General features: G+C 37.9%; 1 protein-coding gene across 1 annotated transcript in view; it reads right to left on the bottom strand.

Annotated features, from left to right (window-relative positions):
- Window positions 1-18,781, bottom strand: part of ccdc73 (coiled-coil domain containing 73) — a 106,564-nt gene extending 87,783 nt beyond the window's left edge. Inside the window, exons 1-5 of the mRNA XM_072271382.1 lie at window positions 18,623-18,781; window positions 4,303-4,374; window positions 2,234-2,305; window positions 1,465-1,500; window positions 175-249 (exon numbers count right to left, since the gene is read on the bottom strand). Of these exons, the coding sequence (XP_072127483.1) occupies window positions 175-249; window positions 1,465-1,500; window positions 2,234-2,305; window positions 4,303-4,374; window positions 18,623-18,781 (414 nt within the window). The remainder of the gene's footprint in view (window positions 1-174; window positions 250-1,464; window positions 1,501-2,233; window positions 2,306-4,302; window positions 4,375-18,622) is intronic.
- Window positions 18,782-25,195: the final 6,414 nt, after the last annotated feature.

The following is a 25,195-nucleotide window of genomic DNA, read 5'->3' as shown; positions in this document are numbered from 1 at the left end:
GGCATAAGTAGCGCCAGATATTAGGATTGGTCCCGGGCCACAGGAGGTGTGAGGCAGCATCTCTACTGGTTCTGCTACTGTGCAACCATAGGCCATATTCATACTTATTTCATATCCTACATTCTGCATCACTAATATTATTTTGAGAATGTGAAACACTAATCCATGTGTTACCTGTAATACTTTTAATTCTTCCTTCAGCCCACTGATTTCCCTTTCTTTTGACTCCAATGTAAGTTGGAATTTTCCCTGTAACAGACAATATACGTTATGTTATCATCTGATCTACAGGCATTCTTCTACATGCAAAGAACTTAATTTGGAGGTGCTGAATAAAATGAACAAAGTTTTATTATATTAACAAAGAAAATTTATATTTGTTTGTCCAACAGCCTACTTATTTTTTTCTAATGCACTGTATAGCGTTCATCCAAACAAAGATTATTAGACAAACATCATTAGAGAAGCAGATTTTTTGCTTACTTTTTTTTGGAGTCATAAATTATGTGAATTATCAGCTGGCAACTGCCTATTTCTGTGAAGAGTCAAATTAAAATTAAGATCCATTTCCATTATTAAATTTTAGTTTTGATAATTGTGTTGACAAAATTCCTGGCAGGAACAACTTTGTAGATCTCCCTTTAAGACTAATATACTGACAATTACCGTTTGTAATTACTAAAGTCAGTTGCATCTCACAAAAGTATAAAACTGAAACAATAGCTAAATCAGAAAAAGACACAATAACCATAAAGTCAAAAAGGCATTGAAGCTACAAACTTAAAAATAGAAAATGTAGGAAATGTTCATCAGACCAGGTAAAGAGGATAAAGAAATACAATTAACACTTCAAATCAATTAACTTTTTCCCAAGCTGAGAACATTTCCAAAACAGGTTTGTTTAAACCTGCAGAGAAGGGGGAGGGATGGGAAGAACAAAGCGAGTTTGGAGATCAAGATGGATGACACAGATTACGATTGATTAGGAGAGGGTGTTGCAGGCTTGTTAATGTCAATTAATCTGTCCAGAGGACATTTTAATAGAAGAACAGAGGATCAGAAAACCTGTTGGAAAGGTGATAACCAGATCACAGCAGTTGCTGGATATCTAAAGGATGAATGCCGGCAAATCATGCTACACTTAAGAGTGAGAGAAATATTTGGGGTTTTAACTCTATTATGGATACCGCCTGGCCTAATGAACATTTAAAGCATTTTCAGCTTTTATTACAAGATTCTGCCAGTATTTTGCATTTCAATTCCTGGCCAGTTCTTATACAACTTTTTCTCTCTCTGCAGATACGGCCTAACCTATTGGTCTTTCCCAGAATTCTCCTGAGTTTCAGATTTCCAGAAACTATTATGTCCAGTATTTCACAATTTCAGCAACAAAAAATTAGCAAATAAGTTTTTAAAATAATGTGTATTCTTCTATGCAGCTATAGCATTCAAAATAAGTAATACCTTTTTTTCTTCCACTGCATTTATCTGGGTCTGAAACTGTAAGGAACAACTCCAGTTAATATCAATGTTTATTAAAATAAAGTTAAAACAAGCCCATATCATAATTCCCTTCCACTTGGCCACAATTTACTTTTATACTTCATAGGTCGCATGTTATAAAATTTAAATCAGATTTAAAATAAGGTATTTTTGCTTGCATTGGTACAAATCTATGCAAGATAATTACTGTCTTACTGTCATGTCCACAAATAATTCGTTAGAACATTCTAAGAAAGATCAACAAGTAAAATATATGCAAGTCAATATTTTATCTAAATTGATGAAAGACAACAGAAAAATACTAGATTTAAGCAGTGTTGGATAGCCCACAAGAACCCAATGTTGTTCTAAGAATTTCAGCTTAAAAGGTGTGGTGTTGATTAGATACTTTAAACGTGAAAATAAATGATATACCTAAATGAACATATGCAATTTTAATTTTAAGGCATGTTATTAAGAATATTGCCTTTTGGTTTTAACCAGTAATAATTACTTATCTTTGGTACTGCCTTATATCCATCTTATGCAAACAATGGAATGGTTCAAAATATCACAAGAATACTTTAATAATAAAACTTAAAAACCCATATTCCAACAATATAAATAGATTAAGCTATAGAGCTTTTGCATTATTAAAATTTATGTACCATTAGAATTTAATGATCTTATGTCACAAACTCTTTTTATTGGCATACATTTTTTCTTTAAATCGATCACAAAAGATACATACCTGCTTTTTTAGGGCAAATACGGCTTCTTCATGCTGACTAGATAATGCATTGTACTGATGCTGTAATGATTCCTGCTTTGCAAATAAACATCAGTGAACCAAGCTATTGTCAATAACTAAAGGAAGCAAATGTCAGCCTTTTGTGAACAGCGAGAAGAGATGACAATATTTACATACAACAGTTTTGTAATTAATACATCTGTGTACAAACAAGTTAATATATTTTAATTATAATTGTAAAATGACTTTGAGATTATCAAATTTCAATGTACTACAGTGCATTTGAGCTTGGATTGTTCTTGTTATATACAATAATTCAAATGCAATTGCTGACCTTAAATAATGTTATATGGCTTAAAAGCAGAGATCAATGAGTACTACAGTTTGCAGAGTGATCAGGCGTGAATTTTTAAGCAAAGACTGTGTGGAAAATTAATTTTCTGGGTAAAGGGGGCAAGGACAGAAAGAAGAAAAAACTCTAAAACTTCTTTATGAAAAGACTGAATGTACAGTTTATCTCAATAAGCTTTCAAGTAGAAACATACAAAACCATCATCTAGGTAGGGTTACATGTCTGCTTGTCACTAAATGAAGTTGTTTATTGTGACCAAGTTGCCAAATACTTCCACAATTGTTTTAAAGAATACTGTCCATTACTAATGCTCTTTAACTCTACGCATTTCCCCAACATAAAGCAATTGAACATTTAAAAAAAAGCATTCCTGGTGTTTCAGATATAAAATATTTAATTTCTGTATTGTGAACATTTTGTCTTTTCCTTCCAAAATTATTCAAGCATCAATTGGTTCTACAAAATCAATAAATGGCATATATAGTTTAGTATCTAATTCCATCATGACAGCCATCGTGTCATGACCATTTTATTTTCCTCAATGACTACCTTTCAATTCTTCAGTGCTTATTTCACATTTGTTAGTCACCAATCATATAGCTCAAATCTTTTTCTCTCTATGTCGGTTTTCTAATCAATAATATTCCTAAGGAATTACATTCTTACATGCATAAACCATGACATAAACCATTAATAGCAATGCAGAAAACGAAATTACTAATGTATCTAGGCTCAAATCTAAAAACTCTCAATACCTATATCAGGCAGCTTGCCTCACCACATCAATTTCTAACATACTAAATTCTAAGTACACCCCCTACCAAATGTTTCATGATCTTCAGCTACCCAGCCAAGGGATTTTCTGGACTTCAAGACAACTCAAATGTGCACAAGCAGTAAGGCAGGGAGAAAGATCCTCTGTTCACTGAAGAGAAAGAAAACCTTACTGAAGCAGGGGGAGGTGAGATACGAGAGGGCAACCAATAAATCTGGATGCCTTCAGACATGTTTTTGAACAGGACACATCAAGATTCATTGTAAATATTTATTGCACATGGAATTAGGGATTTCTGCACTGTACATTGTGATCAAGTTCACAAATTAATGTTGTTTGCTACACAGGAATCAAATGCTTTAAAATGACAGACAGTTCTGGGTTTTTTTTATCAACGATCACTGGCTATGGAAGCTGCACAAGTACAGTATTCCAATTGCTCCCAGTCTAATCTGGTTAGTTGTAACTTAAAGGGTTTAATATAAAAATAGTTAAAACAAATAGATGAAAAAGCATTTTTGTAAGGTGCTACTGTTTTAATCAATCTACAGAACAATTGTACATCAGACTACCAGAAGTCACAATAGGAGCCTGCTGTTGGGATTACCCAGAGACAAACAACCTGTCAACAACCCATCATAATTCTATTTTATTTATTCAGAGTAGCATGGCACCAAAAATAAGTGGCCAGTAGTAGAATAAGCTGTAACTTCCCATCAAGTAAAAGTGTATATATGCGTGTTGAGGTAGCAAACAAAGGAAATTGTGTTAGAAAGAACAACAAATAAGCATCATAGATTTCTTTCGTTTCACAAGAGAAATCACCAAAACCAAATCATCACAAACTATTCATGGCTCTTTATTAACTACATCTATTAAAGAAGTATGCATTTTGTATGATTTCTAACACTTTACTATGTTTTCTATGTACCAATACAATACCTTTTGCCACTCTAGTTCTTGTTTTTCCACCACAAGGTTACTGATTTGTTCTTCATACCGACTTTCTGCTGCCTAAAACATGCACTAAATCAGTATAAAAACTTAGTAAAACTCAAACTTTAATTATCCCAGCAGTAGTCCAATTTGCTGTATGACTTGGCAAAACAATTCAATAAACTGAACGGACTGTAACTATATTTTATACGATACATAGCTTTTTATTGTGATGATAAAAATAAAGTTTGTAACATTTATACTATAAAGCAAACAATTTTTACTGAAAGCTACATCATACAAAACTGTAATTATTCCTCCTCCACTACCCCAAGGTGGAAAAAATAAAGCAAATTACCTCATGCACCTCCCGATTTTTTTTTTTACTTAGAGGTAGGAGTACAAACCTAGTGCTGTGTTATTTATAAGATGTCATTAGAGAATGCTGCTACCATAACAGCAGAAATTACACACAAGATAAAGCACTTAAGTATTTCAAAGTAGAGGATAAAAGATATGCACCAAAGAAAGGTCATGCTTCATTGCTGAAGTTTTACAATGAAAACTCCACAGCAACCTTTAACTTCATCTATTCACCACCACAACAGCAGAATAAACTTCCACAGCGACAAAGGTAATCTGTTGTGTGCACAGTATTTGAAATCTGAAGTGACCTTGCCCACCAAACAAATCTGTTTCAACTTAATGAATACGATTAATTTTATCAAACCAACCAATCTTCTTTACTGAGCAAGACTTCAACATATACAGCAGACTGCCCTGCTCCTGGCCCGCTGCCCACATACCCAACTCTTGCTTACTCTGACTTTCTCTGGATGAGAGCAGTATGGTAAACTGAATAAGCCCACATCAGGCAGGTATCCTGCCTAGGTGGAGCAAGGTACAAGTATACTACTTCAGGTAGCACATCCCAAGTCTTTAACTGCAAAACAAATTTTAAAAAATATTTAAAATAAATTTAACAAAATCCACATCAGAGCATTAACAAATAATTAACATAATTACAAAATAAATTACTCACTTATATGCACTTACTTTTTCCATCCAAGCCATCTGTGATATAATGCTGAGGACCAACTAAAACTGTATTTTGACCCTCTTCCTTTTTAGTACATCACTGCTCGAGTTCACTGACAAGCATTCGACTGTTAATAAATGAAATTTCAAGAAATCTAAGGGAAAAAATGTTGATTGCCAATGGTCCGCTTAGGGAACCCCTAAGCTATCAGCTGCCACAATTTGCTCTATAATCCAGATCATCATTACATTCTGATGCTCTGTTGCAGGTGTTATCTTCTGAATAAGGTCGCGTCTGCTTATTTGTGTAGATGTTGAGAGACTCCACGGAACTATCTGAAGAGCAAGGGAGATATCTTCCCTGAGGGTGATCAATAATTTTCCCGTCAGCCAAGACCAGCTGAACACAGAACAACTCAACATTAATCAGACTGTTTTTATCTAGAATCTAGCCATATATCGAATGGTTGCCATTTTCACTTGGCAGTGACACTAGCTGCACTTCAAATGCAATCCCTTGTGTAGGAAATGCTTTGGACCCAAACTTTTTATTCACTTAAAAGTATAATGGAACGTCACCAAGTTATATAAAGTTATGTTCCAAAAATAACTTTGCAAGTTAAAGAACAGTTTAAAGGTAATGTACAAAATAAAGCCACAAACTAGTTTTCTCAAATCACATACAAAATGCTGGGGGAACTCAGCAGGTCAGACAGCATCTACGGAAATAAACAGTCAACACTTTGGGCCAAGACCCTTCTTCAGGACTCATTTTCTTAAATGGTGGTTTGTCACCATACCTTTAAGTGGTTAAGGAGTGATCTTTCAAAGGTTTGCAATAATCAGCTGAAAGTGAAAATAATCAGCTGAAAATTATTGGGGAAATAACTAAGATGTTGGGAGGCAAGTATAAAGGGGAAAGGGGCGGTGGGGGGAATGTCAGAAGCAGGGTTTCTAATGCACCAGAGAATGATGGGTGTGTAGAGACACTACTAAGGGTGGTGTAGGAGGCAGATACATTAGGGATATTTAAGAGACTAGGATAAGCACATGGATGAAAGAAAGATGGAGGGCTATATGAGAGGGAAATATTAGATGAATGCTGAAGTAGGTTAAAAAGACGGCACAACATTGTGGGCTGAGAGACCTGTACTGTGCTGTAATGCTCTACGTCCTAACTGGTCATCATTTGTACTTGCAGAATATCTTATGAGCACATCAAATATATCATGGAACCAAATGAAATGGAACATTGCAGCCTAACTTGGAATAGACAAAATCTGTGTTACCTTTCCATTGATTTTCAATTATCTGGTTCCACTGCAAATAACAGATTTTGCAGGAACACCAGTGACAATAACTTCTGTCAGACAACTTTAATGGAATATTCAAATGTTGCAACTCATTAGCAAATTTATATTTGGCATTTGAGAAAATATATTATTGTATCATCAAATTGAGGGGATATGTGTATATGGTTTATAATTTTTCTATAATGGTCAAAACAAATCAGTATTGAAATAAGATCATAGCTCTAAGTCTCCACAGGCAGTCAATCTCGGGCAAATTAATGATAAAAGGGAGCCAGAAGAAGAAATGGGAAACCAACAATTCTCAGCAAATAATCTGCTACATGCTGACAATGTTTTAAGCTGACTTACTGGTTATATTACAATATGGGACAACCCCCTACTCACTTATCATTTAAGCCTTAGCTCAGCTTGAGTTCTATCTGTGATACCATTACTTCACCAATCATAACTGCCTCCTTTAAGGTTCATTCCACCCCTCTACCATTGAATAAGTTCCTTGATCCAATAGACTAAACTGCAGTGGTGGAATCAGTTGAAGTACACGGAAGTAGGATATTGGCTCCCAGTTCACCAATGTCTTGATTTTTAAATTCTTTCTTTGAATCTCTCTGAAATCTTAACCTTGGCAATTTCTGTAAACATCTCTGCTCTGCTATCCCTTCAGGAATGCTGTTGTTTCTTTTTCAGTTCTGCTCTCTTGAATGACTCCACTTTCTTTGCTCCATATCTGATGATAATGTCTTCAACAATTTAAGCCTTAATCTCTGAAACCCCTTCCCAAAACATATGTGTCATCAACACTTCTCTTTTAAGATTTCCTTAAGAATCCACTCTCCTTTAAGCATGCATTTTTTCACTTCAACTAATTTCTCAATTTTTGGCTTGTTACCATTTTCTGTTAGAAAGTATCTCTTTGTAGTACCCTTACAATGTTTACAAAGCAGCTAAACTGCAGGGGCTGTCACTAGATATTCCACCTTGACCCTAATTCAGGGCAAATTTATCAGAAAGGTGAACCAGCCTCACAGATCACCTATTCAAAAGAACACTATTGTGGTCAATACTACAGGTGGAATGGTGCAAAACATTCTATTTAAGTACAGAATCAAATGCTGGTCATGATGCACATGTACTGAAGATTCCTCGTTATTAGGGAGATCAAAATTGAATGAAAGAGGATGCAAGTAGTCAGAAAGCTCAAAGTTAATGAATGCGTAACCCCATGGAAGGATCTAGATGCTTCACGCAATGGCAGACCTCACTGACAATGGATTGTGTACCATGCCACAGCAACTCCCCCAAACAGCCAGCACATTTTTATTTGTTGCAAGAAGTTATTTCCTAAGCAGAATGTTTTGATTGGAGAGACTTCTGCTTCTTGACCCTGAACATATTTAGGGACAAACTGGCTTAGGTCAAGAAAGTTTCACAAAAAAAATCTGCTGTTAGGTTACTTTACTCTTTTCTGTGTGTTCATAATCTACCTCCTACAAAATTGCAATTTTTCCTTTCTCATGACTCTAAGCCAAATAGTTTTCATACTTCACAGCCTCCTCTGTTTTGATACTCTGATTGGGATATCTCAAAATGCCCTAGTGAAAAAGGTGAAACAAAGGGTAAGCTTAAGAAGATTTCTTGGCAACACAACATCAGTTATAAAAACATGATCATCTTACAAAAAAATAAATCATATTGAAACACAGTCTCTTTATGATACTTTTTCCACAGTTTATGGGAAAGAAAGTTGACGAAATCCTATAAAACTACCTTAATTTATGTCGGTCCCTTTTAGGTATAATATAATAACTGATCTTTAATTCGTGATGAACAATTTCCACTCTATTTTCTAGGGTCAACCACTCAGGTTCAAATAAAACTTACTTGATGTTGTTCAGCAAAAGTAAGGTTTCACACAACATTCTGATTTTAGTGCACAAGGTGCCAGCTGGAGGCCAGGTAATATAAAAAGTCTGTACTTCATTAAGTTTGGTATCCAAAGAACTCTTCCTATGTCAGGTCGAACATGAAATCACTTGAAGAATCCAAATTGTTTTTGCAACACCTATTTGTTTTTATCAAGAACAGAAATGAAATAACTCCAGTACTGTCACCACTTGTTGGCACTTTGAGGTCAGAGCTTATTTCTCAATGTGAATTAATCTACACTGGTTAAACAGGCAAGACATGGGTGAATTAATGAGCTCAGCCTATCTGCTGAAAGCAGTAGTGCGTAAGAAACAGTACCAGAGAGAACTGTTGATCTATGGTAAATAAACCACACACTGACAACCTATAAAACTTGTATTTAACTCTGGGGAATATATTAACAAACCTCTCAAAAACAAAGCATGCAATCAAGGGAGAAATCACAAACAAGAGAAAATCTGCAAGTGCTAGAAATCCGAGCAACACACACGAAATACTGGAGGAACTCAGCAGGCCAGGCAGCATCTCCAGCATTTTATGTGTGAATCAAGGAAGAAATATTTTTGAGCAGAAAATTAGCTTTGTATCCATGATTCATGGGAAATACAATTTATAGGAAATAATGACTGTAATGTCCACGTCAAAAAAGGCACAATGAATAAATGTGAATTTTATAAAGCTTCTTCAAATTCCCTTCACAACACAGATCATTCTCAGTCTGCTTCAGAGGTAATTTAGAGCTATGTGACCAGCAGGCGCCAACTGTACTTATTACTTTAATGAAGTTTATAACTTTGAACTAATGTCCAGTCTTTTACAAAGACTGAACCCACTGAATCCTGAAAAAAATTGTTTACTGGTAGTATTTTAACTCACGGTGGCCAGGAGAGTGCTGCAGAACAAAAACCTAGGGGTGCAAGTACATAGATTTCAGTAAGTGATGACATAGGTAAACACAGGTGAATAAGGACTTGAAAGGAAGAAAAAGGGGAGGAGCACCAGAGGAAGGCGATGGGCAGGCAAGGAGATAAGGTGAGAGAGGAAAAAGGGGATGGCGAATGGTGGGGGGGGGGGGGGGCATGACCGAAAGGTTGAGAAATTGATGTTCATGCTAGCAGGTTAGCGGCTACCCACACTGAATATAAGGCGTTATTCCTCCAGCCTAATAGTGGCCTCATCGTGACAGTCGCCTCACCTGGAAGGACTGTCTGGAGACCTGAATGGTAGTGAGGGAGGAGGTGTAGGGGCAGATGTAGCACTTGTTCTGCTTGCAAGGATAAATGCCAGGAGGGAGATCAGTGGGGAGGGACGAATGGATGTAGGGAGCGTAGGTGAAACAACCCCTCACCTGTGAGCCTATTGGGACCATATACTGTGTCTGGTGACCCTGGTGTGGCCTCCTGTATATCGGTGAGACCCGATGTAGATTGGGAAACCACTTCACCGAGCACCTACGGTCCATCCGCTAGAAGAAGCAGGATCTTCAAGTGGCCACCCATTTTAATTTCACTTCCCATTCCATTCCGATATGTCAATCAATGGCCTCCTCTACTGTCACGATGAGGCTACACTAAGGCTGGAGGAAACACACCTTATAGTCCACCTGGGTAGCCTCCAACCTGATGGCCTGAACATCAATTTCTCAAACTTCCAGCAATGGACGCCCACACCCTCACCATTCCCTACCCTCTTTTCCCTCTCTCATCTTATCTCCTTGCCTGCCCATTGCCTCCCTCTGGTGCTCTTCCCCCTAATCTTTCTTCCATGGCCTTCTGTCCTTTCCTATTAGATTCCCCCTTCTCCAGTCCTGGATCTCTTTCACCAATCTATTTCCCAGCTCTTTACTTCAACCCTCCCTCTCCTGGTTTCACCTTTCACCTTGTGTTTCTCCCTCCCCTCTCCCTACCTTTTAAATCTACTCATCTTATTTTCTCCAGTCCTGCAGCAAGGTCTCAGCCCAAAATAGTGACTGTACTCTTTTCCATATATGCTGCCTGGCCTGCTGAGTTCCTCCAAAATTTTGTGTGTGTGTGTTGCTTGGATTTCTAGCATCAGCAGATTTTCTCTTGTTTCTGCTTTCATGGAGTAAAGGAGGCTAAGGAGTAACCTTAAAGTTATTTATAAAATCATGAGCACACAAAGTGATAGAGGAACTCAGCCAGTCAGGCAGCATTTAGGGAGGTGAATAAATGGTCAAACTTTTAGGCCAAGACTCCTCATCAGATCTGGAAAGGAAAGAGACAGAAGCCAGAATAAGAAGGAGAGGGAAGGGAGATGGGTAAAGCCAGGTGAGGAGGAAGGTAGGTGGCTAGGGGAGGGGAATGAAGTAATAAACTGGGAGGTGATAGGTGGAAGAGCTAAAGGGCTGTAGGAGGAGGAATCTGATAGTAGAGGACAGTGGATCATGGAACAAAAGAAAGAAGGAGGGACACCAGAGGATGATGATGATTAGGTGAGGAGAAGAGGTAGCTAGAATGGGTAATGAAAAAAGAGAAAGGGGAAGGGGGAGAAATTACCAGCAGTTGGAGAAATTGATGTTCATGCCATCAAGTTGGAGGCTATCCTACAGAATATGAGGTGTTGCTCTTCCAATCTGAGAGTGGCAGTAGAGGATGCCATGGGCCAACATGTCAGAATGGGAATGGGAAAGGGAAATTGAATTGAAGTGGGTGGCCACTGGGAGATTCTGCCCTTTAAGATGGGTTTTTCCCAGGGTAATGGAGTCTAAAGCTGGAGTTCATAGTTCAAGGTGAGAGCAGAATGATTTAAAGGGGATCTGAGGGGCAAGTATTTCCACACAGAGAGTGGTGGATATATTAGACTGAACTACCAGAGGAGGTAGTTAAGGCGGGTACAATAACAATATTTATAGATATTTGGACAAGTACATGGATAGGAAAGGATTGGAGGGACATGGGTTAAATATGATCAAATGGCACTAGCTTAAATGAGCATCTTGAGTTGGGCCAAAGGACTGTTTTCATGCTGTATGACTCTATGACTTTAATAATTCACCATTGTTCCCTGCTCTGACTCTTTGAAAACCTGATTAGCCCCTGCCAATGCTACTTCGCCTACAGGACCACACTTTTTTTTTCACCATTCCAGTACATATCCAATTCCACATCAGATGTTACAGTCAAACATAGCTCACCACCTTCTCAGGCAAGGCATCTAAGATCAAAACATCCCACAACACAACATAATTTTCTTTATTTTCCATCTTATTCTTCTGCCAGTTATCTTTATCCTGTATTTGAAGCAGATGAGCACTTCTGGAAAGTTCCCTCATCAAAACATACACCAAATTTAGATCTTTTGGAAGCAGTTAGACTTTATAGCAGCCAGATGATGATTGAATAAATTAATAATCCTGCCCTTTTGGAACAGTGCATCAGCCCTGTGACCATGAACAGGAGATTTAAAATCACAGGGATTTTGAGGATTGCCAAGTTTTCTGAATATTTTTTAGTCAAGTACTATGAAAACTCTACTATCTGATGACATCAACTGATACCTACTCCTATAGATGGCAGAAACCTATACTTCAAGATGGCATTCAACAACTGAAATCATTCAGGATTCACAAAGGTTCTTTACGGTGGCTGGAATTATTTCCCAAATATAATTGTAAATAAACATGATTTAGGGAAACAAACTTTGCAGCCCACTACATTCGCTGAAGTAGTACCTTAGGGCAGTGCCCTTAGCCCAAACATCTTGACTTGTATCTATAAACGTCTTTTCAAATCAAATGATGTTGTTCACTAAATGACTTTGCAATGTTCATCTGTTTAAAACTGTTCTTGTAATGAACCTTTCCACACCCCCCGGTTTCCAATAGACCTACTTTCCATGCATGGGGTGGCAAGCAAATCAAATGCTATGTAAAAACCACGTCCAATGAAGTAATGTTCATTGTCACCAGCACCAAATTCTCCACATGCCTGGAACTGAAGCTGTTATTGCAGCTTCATTTCCAGTAAAATTAACCAACATTTCCAGTAACACAATCAAGTAACATTAATCAACATTTGAATTACATCTAGCAACCTCAGAAAACTCCATCAGTGGCATCCTCCCTCAATATTACCTAGTGTTCTGAGATGGATGCACTTCCAATTGCTTGATCATTTCTGGATCAAAATACTGGGACCCTCCGTCAGATGTCATTTTCAGAATCAGGTTTAATATTGCTGGCATACCAACCATTTTAATTTCAATCCATATTCCCATCCCGACATGTGGGTCCATGGCATACATGTTGGGATGGGAATGTAGATTGAAATTAAATAGTCTGGGTAGCCCTCAACGCGATTTCATAAACATTGATTTCTCCAACTTCCGGTAATTTTTTCTTCTCCCTCCTTCTTCAATTCTCCACTCTGGCTACCCTCTGACCTCTTCTCACCTGCCTATCAGCTCCCCCTGGTGCACCCCCCTCCTGCCCTTTCTCCCGTGGTCCACCCTCCTCTACTATTAGATTCCTTCCTCTCCAGCCTTTTACCTTTTCCAACTATCACCTCCTAACTTCTTATTTCAACCCCCTCCCTCACCCACCTGGCTTCACCTATCACCTTCTAACTTGTATTCCTTCCCCTCCCCCAATATGAATTTGCAATAGATAATAATAAAGAAAACTATAAATTACAATAATATATATTTTTATATAGATTAAATTAGTGCAAAAAGAGAACAAACAGAAATATTGAGGTGGTGTGCATGATTCATTGTCCATTTAGAAATCTTATGGCAGAGGGAAAGTAGCTGTTCCTAAAATATTGAGTGTGTCTTCAAGTTCCTGTACCTCCTCCTTGATGGTAGCAATGAGAAGAGGGCATGCCCTGGGTGATGGGAGGGGGAGGGGGACCTTAATGACAGTCGTTGCCATTTTGAGGCATCGTCTTTTGAAGACATCCTCAATGCCTGGGAGGCTAGTGCCCATGTTGGAGCTGGCTGAGTTTGCAACTTTCATAGAAATGGCTAGCTACCACTTTCAGCAGTAATTAGGAATGAGTGCAAAGAATACGATTAATATGGCCCTTGAGTCTGCTATCTTTCTATATGATCATGGCTCTGATCTCGGCCTTAGCTCAACTTCTCTGATCATTCCTCATAATTCTTGGTACTCCTATGACAGAAGTTTCAGTCTATCCCTGTCTTGGATATAGCCTTCACAGTTCTGGTAAAGAGTTCCAAAGATTTACCACTCCTAAAAGAAGAAATTTCTCACAACCTGTCTTAAATGGGTGCCTCCAATTCTAGATTTTACTTCAAAGAGGAACACCCCTTAATGAATAAACATAATTTTGCCAGCATAATCCACCTTCGAAGAAAAAAAATTGCTATTAAAGAATATAAAAAAACAGATACAAAATAACAGGAAAGAAACATGAGAGGTAATTTCTTTACACAGAGAGTAGTAAGAACCTGGAATGAGTTTGCCAGAGGAAGTGGTCAAGGGGGATACAATTACAAAAGGTAACTGGAACTTGCAAGGAGGATGCTTCAGTTGATGTGGACTAGTTGGGCTAAAGGGCCTGTTTCTATGCCATATGACTCTACACTTAGTCCCACTTTATTAGGTACACCTGCTCACTAATGCAAATATATAATCAGCCAATCATGTAGCAACAATTCAATGCGAAAAAAACAAGCAGACGTGGTCAAAAGGCTCAGTTGTTGTTCAGACCAAACATCAGAATGGAGAAGAAACGTGATCACTTTGACTGTGGAATGATTATTAGTGCCAGACAGGAAGGTTTGAGTATCTCAGAAACTGCTGATCTAGGGTTTTCACGCACAACCGTCTCTAGAGTTTACAGGGAATGGTGCAAAAAAACAAAAAAACATCCCATGAGTGGCAGTACTGTGGGGCCAAAACCCCTTGCTAATGAGAGAAGTCAGAGAAGTAAAGTCAGACTGATTCAAAATAACAGTAAGGTGATAGTAACTCAAATAACCATATGTTACAGAAATGGTAGCCAGCTGGAAGTATAGTGGCACCCTCACTGGACTTTAAGGCAAGTGGTCCCACGTTCAAATCCAGTCGGCTCCTTACATGCTTTCTACCTGTACTGGGTGAGCATCAAGCTAGCAACTTGGCCTCACAAAAAACACAAAAATGCTAAAGAAACGGCAAGGTTGCCACTCGATGCGTTAGAAGGCGCAGAGAGGAACAACAACAACAACTGTGTCCAGAACACACAGCACATCGAACCTTTAAGTGGATGGGATACAAAAGCAGAAGACAACACTGGGTTCCACCCTGTACCTAATAAAGTGGCCAATGACTGTATGTGACAAAAATACAAGGAAATTGGAGCAGAAAGTTTTTTGACAAGTGCCACATGACTAAGATAACAGAAAGGCAGGCATTTATGTAATATTCTTCCAAATTGTTACTGATATCATCAAACCGAATTAACAATCAAGAGTCTCACCATGAACTAAGTACAATGGCAATTGCAAGATGAAACAAAGCTGCAAATGCTGCAAATCTGAAATCAAAACAGAAAGTTCTGGATTTACTCAGCAACAACTGTGGGGAGAGAAACGAAGTTAACATTTTGGGCCAAGATTTTTTCATCTGATCATTAAAAGAAACCTCTGTTTCTCTCTCCACATCTGCTCCTTTTCTGCTAAGTACCTCCAACACTCCATTCCCATGGCATACCAACATAGATTTACATGCATTCATAGCACAATACTGCACAAAAATGGTTTCCTTAGCCAAACTCATCCATGTTAACCTTGGTGTCCACCAAGCTACTCACATTTGCCTGCACTTGGCCCTCTAAACATCTCCCATCCATGAACCTGTCCAAGTGTTTTTTTAATGTAATAGGCCCCACCTCTGCCAATCATCTGGCAGCATTTTCCACATGCCCACAACCCTCTGTGGAAAGGAGTCTCCCCTATAAATCTTTGCCCTCTCACCCTGAAATCTATGACTTCTACTGTTAGATTCCTCTACTCTGGAAAGTAGACTGTGACCATGCACCCTGTCTATGGCCCTCATGATTTTATATGCCACTATAATGACAACCCTTTGCCTCCTATGCTCTAGGGACAAAAGCCCTGTCTCTCCTTGTTACTCTAGCCCTCCAGTCCCAGTAATATCCTTGTGAATTTTAATCCTCCAGAAAAAAAACAATCAGCTAATTTAATCTAGGCAGGCTCTCAGAGGAATCCCAATCACTTGCTTAGTTCCCTGTAATTCATTTTCTCACACATGCCCATTAATTGATTGTCTAACACCTATGCATATTACATCAATTTACAACCACCAATTAGCCAATTAACTTAACAACCAACATATAGAACATAGAACAGTACTGTATAGGCCTTTCTGCCCACGATGTTGTGCTGAGCTTTTACCTTACTCCAACGTCAATCTGACACTTCCCTCCCACATAGCTTTCCATTTTACTTTCACCCATGTGCTCTTTAATCAATTTATTAATTTGATTTTGAGTCTCTTAACTCTCTCTGATGCATCTGTCTCTACCATCACACCTGGCAGCTCATTTCACACACCTACCATTCTGTAAAAAAAAAACTACCTGACATCCTCTACCCACCCCCCCCATATATTTTCCTCCAATCACTTTAAAATTATGCCCTTTCACATTAACCATTTCCACCCTAGGAAAAATGGCGCTGGCTGTCCACTCTATCAATGCCTCTTATCTTACATATCTCTATCAAATTATCTCTCATCAGCCTTTGCTCCAAAGGGAAAACTCTAGCATGCTTTCTCGGGATATCTTTGGAAGGTAGGTGGTAAACAGAGTGACTAAAGAAAAACCATTAATGGAAGAATGTGCAAACTCCACTCTCCACTCATGCAGCACCAGGGGTCGGAATCAAATTTGGGTCACTGAAGCTGTGAGAGAACTTCAATTTTTGTAATACCACTGTGATTCCAAAAATAACAACACATTCTCAAGAATCAACTCTATTCGCCGTATACATTTACATGTATTAGGAACCTGCTGTGGTGTTGGTCAGGCGCGACAATAAAAATAACAATAACATTCAACAATTACAAAGAATAAAGAATTATATAAAAAATAAAGTTAGAGGTTAAAGGATAGATACAGAATAAAATGTGCATAATGTTCTTAAAATGCGGCTGCTATTTGTCATATTTTTATAATTAACAGAGCTATTTCTTAAATTTTAAGGGCCTAGCCAACACAAATAATCATTCAGGATGTAAATGTGATGCTGAAATTATATTCTTTATTACAATCCACAACTTCATCATTAAGATAAATGATTACAATAGTAAATAAATTTTGATTCCTTTGTCCATGCACTGCAAAAATAAGGAATGATTTGAACAATTACCACAGGAGTACCAGTAAGGACCTATGACATGCATGATCTCTATACTACAACCGACTCATGGTTCACCTTGTGCCAAAACATTTAAACATTGATGCGCAGTACCATCACCAAGACTAGAAAAGATCAAGGAAAAGCTTCACCAGTTATTGTCACATTATTTCTCACCCTCTGCATGCCACTTTGGCTGAACAGGGGAGCGCTTTTAGTGATAGACTAAGACAACTGCGCTGCTCCAAAGAGTGCTATATGAGATCATTCTTACTCTTGGCCATTAAGCACTATAATGAGTCAACCTATAGCCTGGGAAGTGATGACCCTCTCCTGTTAGACTGATAGCGGTAACTTTTTTATTCTTCTGAATTTTCTTCTAATATTTAGATCCGTGCACTTGCAACTGTGGCAGAGCCTGCCATTCTAGGATCGGCCTCAATAGCCACAGTCGACGCAGCTTGACAAACCAGTAACTACCAGACGCGCAGTACCCATGGTCGCCCACAACCGACGGAGGCCACACACAGTGTAATGCTACTGTGACACTGTAATTTCCATTGGGATCAATAAAGTACCTATCTATCTATGTCATTTACAAACAGGTAATAAATATGGTCCAACCCAAGTCAGCCACACTCCAACTTCTGGTGACAAAGAATTATTATGGGAGTGTGTTTACCATCATTTTACTAGTGACAAAACACTGGGAATTTAGCCATATTACAATCTTCAAGGCAATGTGCGTATGTGTGTTAGAATACAAACATTCTATGGGACATTAAGAAAATTCCCTGCTCCACTTCAAAGAAAATAGCAGCTCCATAAAGACAAACCATTCTTGGTATTGCATTAGAAATCCTGTTACCGTAGAGCCATAGAGTTATGTAACACAGAAACAAGACCCTTGACCCACCACATCCATGCCAGTCATTCTGTCCATCTGCACTAATCTTATTTTCCCACATAAGGATGGTATCCTTCGATACAACTTTCACTGAATTAATGGAGTGGGCTTGAACTTTCTACCTTGGGTAGGAAATAAATGCATTTTTATAGCAAGCATTTTCACCCCAGGATATTCCAAAAGATTTTTAACAGTCAGTGAAATGTTTTTGAAGTATAGTGGTTGTGGTAAAAAAAAAGTGCCTCTGTTAGCTTCCACACAGCAATATCTCACAAGCAGTATGATTAAATGATTAGCTTTAGTGATTTTGGAGAGGAATAGCTTGGACAGAGGGCCAGAGAATGCCTTCTAGCACTTCATCAAACTGTTCCAAAAGATCTTACATCTACCAACAGTTTAGAAGGATTTCAGTTTAAACTATCCGAAGGACAATATTCTTTATATTGCCTGGAGCGGCTGGCTTTCTACTCAAATCTCTGGAACACAGTTTTGTGCAATTAGCCACCACCGTACCATAGCTGCCATTAAAGCAAGAAGCAAAAAGCAAAAGAATATGAAAAGATGTTTATAAAGAATGTAACGTTAAAAAAATTTGGTGCAAGATTATTAATTCTATTTTTAACACATCAAAACATACACAGATAACTTTGCATATATGTAAATTCAGGTTACTCTGGCATTGTATTTAAATATGTAAGTTCGTGAAATTTCAATTTCTAAATATTAAGAGTATGCTAAAAAAGTTGAAAATATGAATATACGCATTACTGTTCACTAAATTTAAAGATGTTCTACTCACACGACAAATACGAAGCTCCTCGACCACTTCCAAAAGGCTTGTTTTAAATTCAAGCTGATCAACCGAGCAAAGTAGGGCTGGAGCAGGGCTCTGAAGGTTATATGTAATGTTCAATCCAGTGTTTGATCCTTCTAAGTTTCCTGTCATTTTGTTGTCCATCTATGCAACTAGAAAGCATATCGAAATGATTTCTCTCAACTAAAATTACAAGATAATTTGAAGTAATATTCTGGTACCAAAATGTATAACCCTCTTCAGCAACAAAGCATAATTTCTACAGGGAACAAATCTGCTGAGAGGTACTAAATAACCAATGGTTTAAAGTTTCAGCTCCTAAACAACAAAATAAAACAGACAAATAAACCCTTTAGAACAGAGACGAGGAGGAAGTTCTTTAATCAGAGTGGTGAATCTGTTGCTTTCATTACCACAGGTGGCTGTGGAGGCCAAGTCATTGAGTATGCTTAAAGCGGAGGTAGATAGGTTCTTGATTAGTAAGGGCATCAAAGGTTATGGGGAGAGGGCAGGAGAATGGGGTTGAAGGGTAATAAATCAATTATGATGGAATGGTGAAGCAAAATTTGATAGGGTGAATGGCCTAATTCTGCTCCTATGTCTTATGGTCTTATAAATGCAGTTTCAAGGCTAAGTAATTATGATGGTTACTGACTACCAATGTCTCTGAGGGTAACAAGCCAGCTCTTAACTTGGGCAAAATTTCAATGAATAAACTTTGAGTAATATTACGAATAGCCAGCCAGTGGTGTAGTGGCATCGACACCGGACTTCAGGGTGAATGGTCTCACGTTCAAATCTGGCCAGTTCCTTGCATGTTTTCCATCTGTGCTGAGTTGAGCATCGAGCCAGCAACTTGGCCTCATTTAAAAAAAAAGTCAAATGCTATGGAAACAACAACACTGCTGCCTGGTGTGCCAAAAGGAACAACAACAAAAATATTACAAATAGCAAATGCTTTATGTGATCCTGTGGGCCAGATCACCTGAGAGAATTGGAAAAGAATTTTCCAAGTCTTTTTCCCCATTCCTAGTTCTTGCTGCATTCAAGACATGAGGTTGCTCTAGAAAACAAGGTGAAGGAGAATACTAAGGGCTTCTACAGATATACCAAGAGCAAAAGAACAGCAAGGGGCAAAATCGGTCCTCTGGAAGATCAGAATGGTAATCTATGTGTGGTGTCAAAAGAGATGGGGGAGATCTTAAATAAATTTTTTGCATCTGTATTTACTTGGGAGACAGACACAAAATCTATAGAAGTGAGACAAAAAAGCACCCAGGTCGTGGACACTATACAGATTACAACAGATGAGGTGTTTGCTGTCTTGAGGCAAATTAGGGTGGATAAATCCCCAGGGCCTGACAAGGTGTTCTCTCAGACCCTGTGGAGAAATGCAGTGGCCCTAGTAAAGATACTTAAAACATCCTTAACCACCAGTGAGTGCGAGAAGATTGGATGATAGCGACCATTGTTCCATTGCTTAAGAAAGGCTCCAAGAATAAGCCAGGAAATTATAGGCTGGTAAGCCTGATATCAGTAGTGGGAAAGTTATTAGAAGGTATTCTAAGGAATCAGATACGTAAGTATTTGGATAGACAGGGACTGATTAGGGATAGCCAACATGACTTTGTGCGAGGCAACTTGTTGTCTAACAGATCTTATAGAATTTTTTTGTGGAAGTTACCAGGTAAAATGATGAAGGCAAAGTGGTGGATGTTGTCTACACAGACCTTACCAAGGCCTTTGACAAGGTTCTGCATGGGAGGTTGGTTGAGAAATTTCAGTTGCTTGGCATTCAAGATAAGGTAGTGAATTGGATTAGACATTAGCTTCGCAGAAGTCAAAGAGTGGTTGTAGTTGGTTGCCTCTCTGACTGGAGTCCTGTGATTAGTGGTGTACCTCATCTAAAGCAATGATCTGGATGATAATGTGGTAAATTGGATCAGCAAATTTGCAGGTGACACCAAGATTGGGGGTGTAGTGGACAGTGAGGAAGACTATCTGGACCAGTGGGAAAATGTGCTGATAAATGGAAGATGGAATTTAATGCAGTTAAGTGAGAGGTGTTACACTTTGGGAGGACCAACTAGGGGTATGTCTTACACAGTACGTGGTAGGGCTCTGAGGAGTGCAACAGAACAAAGGGATCTTGGAATACAGATCCATAATTCTTTGAAAGTGTTGTCACAGGTTGATAGGGTCATAAAGAAATCTTTTGGCACTTTGGTCTTCATAAAGCAATGTAATGAGTACAGGAGTTGGGATGTTATGCTGAAATTGTATAAGATGCTGATGAGGCCTAATTTGGAGTATTATGTGCAGGTTTGGTCACCTATCTACAGGAAAGTTTTTAATAAGATTGAAAGAGTGCAGAGAGCATTTAAAAGGATGTTGCCAGGATTTGAGGACCTGAGTAATAGGGAAAGTTTGAATAGGTTAGGACTTCATTCCCTGAAACACAGAAGACTGAGGGAAGATTTGATAGATGTATAATAAATTATGAGGGGTATAAACAGGGTAAAAGCAAACAGACTTTTCCATTGAGGTTGGGTGGGACTACAACTACAGGTCACGGATTAAGAGTGAAAGGTGAAATGTTTAAAGAGAACATGAGGGAGAACTTCACTCAGAGGATGGGAGGATGGTGAGAATGTGGAATGAGCTGCCATTGGAAGTGGTGGATGTGGAGTCAATTTCAACATTTAAGAGAAAGTTGGATAGGTACATGGATGAGAGCATTATGGAGAGCTATGGTCTCAGATTAATGGTTTAGCACAGACCAGATTGGCCAAAGGCCCTGTTTCTGCACTGTAGTGTTCTATGACTCTTTGACTCTACATAATTATATGACTAACAGGAAAAGAGGAAATGTTTAGTTTTCATGCTCCTTTATTATGGGCACACTTCATGGACTGGTTGACCTAAACTTGTCAATAAACTTCACTTTTTTATTTCCTGTATCATCACTCTGGAACACATGGCTTAGTTCCATATAATAAAATACAGCACAGTTATCAACATAAAAAATTTGAGTTTGATAACTACTTCTCGAAATATTTTTCTCTTTTAAAACAGGGTAGTAGCTGGAATTAAAACTATCCACTCACAATATATTTGCCATGTCCATTACCAAATGGCAGCCAGCTTGGAGAACAAACAAACTGCTATGTCTCTCCAACTATTAAAGGCAAGACTGTTTGCAATTAGAACAGCAAGGAACTATTTGTCACACTCATAACCCATTTTAAACTTTTAACTCCATTGTTTTTGGAAGACACAAGTTTGAATTTAAAAAGCAAATTAAGGGCCTAGCAATTCAACCACAAAGCAAGAAAATTCAAATACAACGAACCAACAAGTCATTGATATTCTCATTGTAGACTTCAATGCAGTATGCAACCTACTGCTCAGGGTGTGTTAGAAGGGAACAACTGTTCACAGAATCCTACTATGATTCCTTGTCAGTGTAGCCCATCATTATATATGACTTTCCAGAATTAGTCTGCCCATATGCAGAGACATGTGTTGTACCCACCAAAAAACAGAGAGAGTCCTATTTTATTATACACAGCTTCCAGACTTGAAAGTCTCTTAACTTGAAAATTCGGGATGCAACTGCCCATTGTAGGCTCACCACATGATTGTGTGAGTTTCCTATGGGTGGTGCAGTTTCCTTCCGCACTCTAAAGACATACGGGTAGCCTGCTTCTACAAATAAAACGAGAGAAATATGAGCCAGCTGAGCCAGTCGAGCAGAGTCTGTGAAAAGAGAACCACGGTTAATGTTTTGGGTCAAAGACCATCCATTCTCAGGAAGGGTCTCCGACCAAAAAAAAAATTTACTTTCCCTTTCCAGATTCTAGCTGACCTGCTAAGCATTTGTTTTTTTGAAATTTCTTAATGTATTTCTTTCCATTATTTGCTAAAATGCGATTTGAACTATAAACAAATCTGTCAAACGTTAATTTCCATTTATTAATTCTTGCTGACTCTCCCCAATCTTGTGAGTATTTTCAAAGTGTCCTGCTGCCAATATGTTTAAATTAATTGCTTCGAATCTTTGACAGACTCTATTGGCTGCACTTACTCACCTTCACAAGATTAATATTGCTTTTAATTTTGATTTAGTAATTTAACTGGAAAGCAATATGCCCAAAAACAAAAATTAGCAATGAGATGTACTGAATATGCATGTTTCTTATTGTTGGAGGACAAGATCAAAATTTACTTTTGGTTCTATTCATTGTTATTGTCCATCATCTTTGAATACAACACAGTATCACCAGTGAAAGAATTCTATTGTGAAGTCATAGAAAATATATAATTTAAAATTTCAGAGGATTTAGGATTCTTTAGGATCACGTTTTATTAATAACAATTACTCTACCGCACATGTACAAGCTAGGAAATTAGCAAAGGATTTTGGCATTCTGGTTATTGTGAAGGCTTTTGATGGAATAGAGCAGAAAAATAAAGTTTTCCATGTGAAGAAGAATATAACTAGGTGTTATCAAAACCAGATGGTCACCTGGAAATCCAACAGAAAATTGAGAGTAAGTTTCTTCAGCTACACTAGTTAAATGCGGGGCATTATGCCACAAATATCTTAGGTATATTTAACGGGGGGGGGGGCGCTGAACATCATGCAAGAAAGATGGAAAGAGGGGGGCTATGCGCAACATTTAGATAGGGAGAGAGGAGAAATTTGAGTAAGCATAATCTTTGAAATGGGCTGGTTAGGTTCAATGGTTTCCTCATGTGCCAAACTGTGTATCCCACATGATTCTATGTACACCGAGGTAATGTTAACAAGATAACCAAACAAATAGCTATTTTGTTCTTTTAACAGATGTACTTTTATAATAGAAGTATGATATTTAGTAAATAATTTTAGAGTATAATATTCCATCGTGTTTATTTATTTATTTAGAGGTACACTGCCAAACATGCCCTCCGGCCCAACAAGCCTCATCACCTAGCAACTCACTTATTTAACCCTAGCCTAATCACAGGACAGTTTACAATGACCAATTAACCTACTAATGGTACATATTTGGACTGTGGGGGGAACTGGAGCACCTGAAGGAAACCCATGCTGTTCACAGGGAGAACGTACAAACCTTTACATCGGAATTGAATTCTGCACTCCAGAACACCCCAAGCTATACTAGCATTGCAATAAACACAATGCTATATTGAACCTATACTTAAAGCTGACTTGCCTTTGTAAGGCACTGAATAACCCAATAGTTATAAGTAACCACATCCTGAGGATAGCTAACATATAACTGCTGACTTAAAGCCTAAAATTCTGTAAACCCCTAGTTCTAGGTAAAAAAAAAATAGCATGTAATAATATTTTAGGTGTCACAGACATTTCAAAAATGCCTGTATAAATTACTGCTTCTCTTCTGTAAACATTTGGCCACACGTTTCAAGCATGACTCTAACAGTATTCATCCGTAAACACGCCACTGTTGTAATCTAGTAACCTAGCTACTTGTAAACTCCTTGGGTCAGAGAATACCTTTTGCTAATTTCACTGACCAGTCCAGCAAGTGGACATTTTGTGCAGAGACTTTATTGTAATAAAAATGGCCATAGTTTTATTGTTAAGAAATTAAACACGGCCACAATATCCACATACGCGCAACCCCCAAGACACACACTGGTTCCATTCCTTTAATTGTAAGCCAAAGTATACATAAATCAGAAACATACATTTTCCATAGTAATCCATATTGTATTGCCTAACATATGCTTGCTGTGTGTTTAATTTCTTAATTTCACTGAATAATCACCCTATGATTACCCATAATTATGCTAATGGATAAATAATGAATCTAATCATCAATAAGTACTATGAAATATTTTATTATTACTAATAGCTTGAAAACTGCTTTAAAAATACCAGAGAATTTGTGTAATGTCAGATTTCCATAAGTCAGGTCATTAATAATCCTTGTATTTGTTCTTTTTGGATAAATGAACATTTTTGTTCTGTGTAGCTCTGTGTTTCAGTGTAATTTGCCAACAAAATGGAAAAGTGCAGCAACTGATTACTAACGTGCAGATTATTTCCACATTTTCGGCAACGTAATCAGCTTATGTTGGCCAAATTCAAGCTGTCTCAAAAGTTAATTAGCAACCACACAAAGAATATAAGCACCAGTTAAATAAACAGTACAGTTAATGGGAACATCTTATTACACTTGTCACCAAGCCTATAAAATCTGCAGAAAATACATTGGCATTATTAATTTTCTTGACTTTTGAAAAACAATGCACCACTCACATCAAGTTATCACATTACAAAAGTTATTTTCACCTTAGTGAGGTACAAAACATAAGTACCTACAGCAATTATGCAACTAAAGAGCACAAATGTATTGTCAATTGCTGTAAAATTACTATTGTAGAAATTTTCAATGGACTATTTAAAAGGTATTCATTTGGCAGACCTCATCATCCTCCTACCATTCCACACCCACATGCGTCAGTAGGTTTATAAATCTCACAGAATGTTTATGATCAATGTAGACCAAAAGAACTAAAAAG

Source organism: Mobula birostris, chromosome 11, assembly GCF_030028105.1.
Source record: "Mobula birostris isolate sMobBir1 chromosome 11, sMobBir1.hap1, whole genome shotgun sequence".
Lineage (NCBI taxonomy): Eukaryota > Metazoa > Chordata > Chondrichthyes > Myliobatiformes > Myliobatidae > Mobula > Mobula birostris.
The sequence above is the reverse complement of the archived record's forward strand: the minus strand, read 5'-3'. Positions and strand labels throughout refer to the sequence as shown.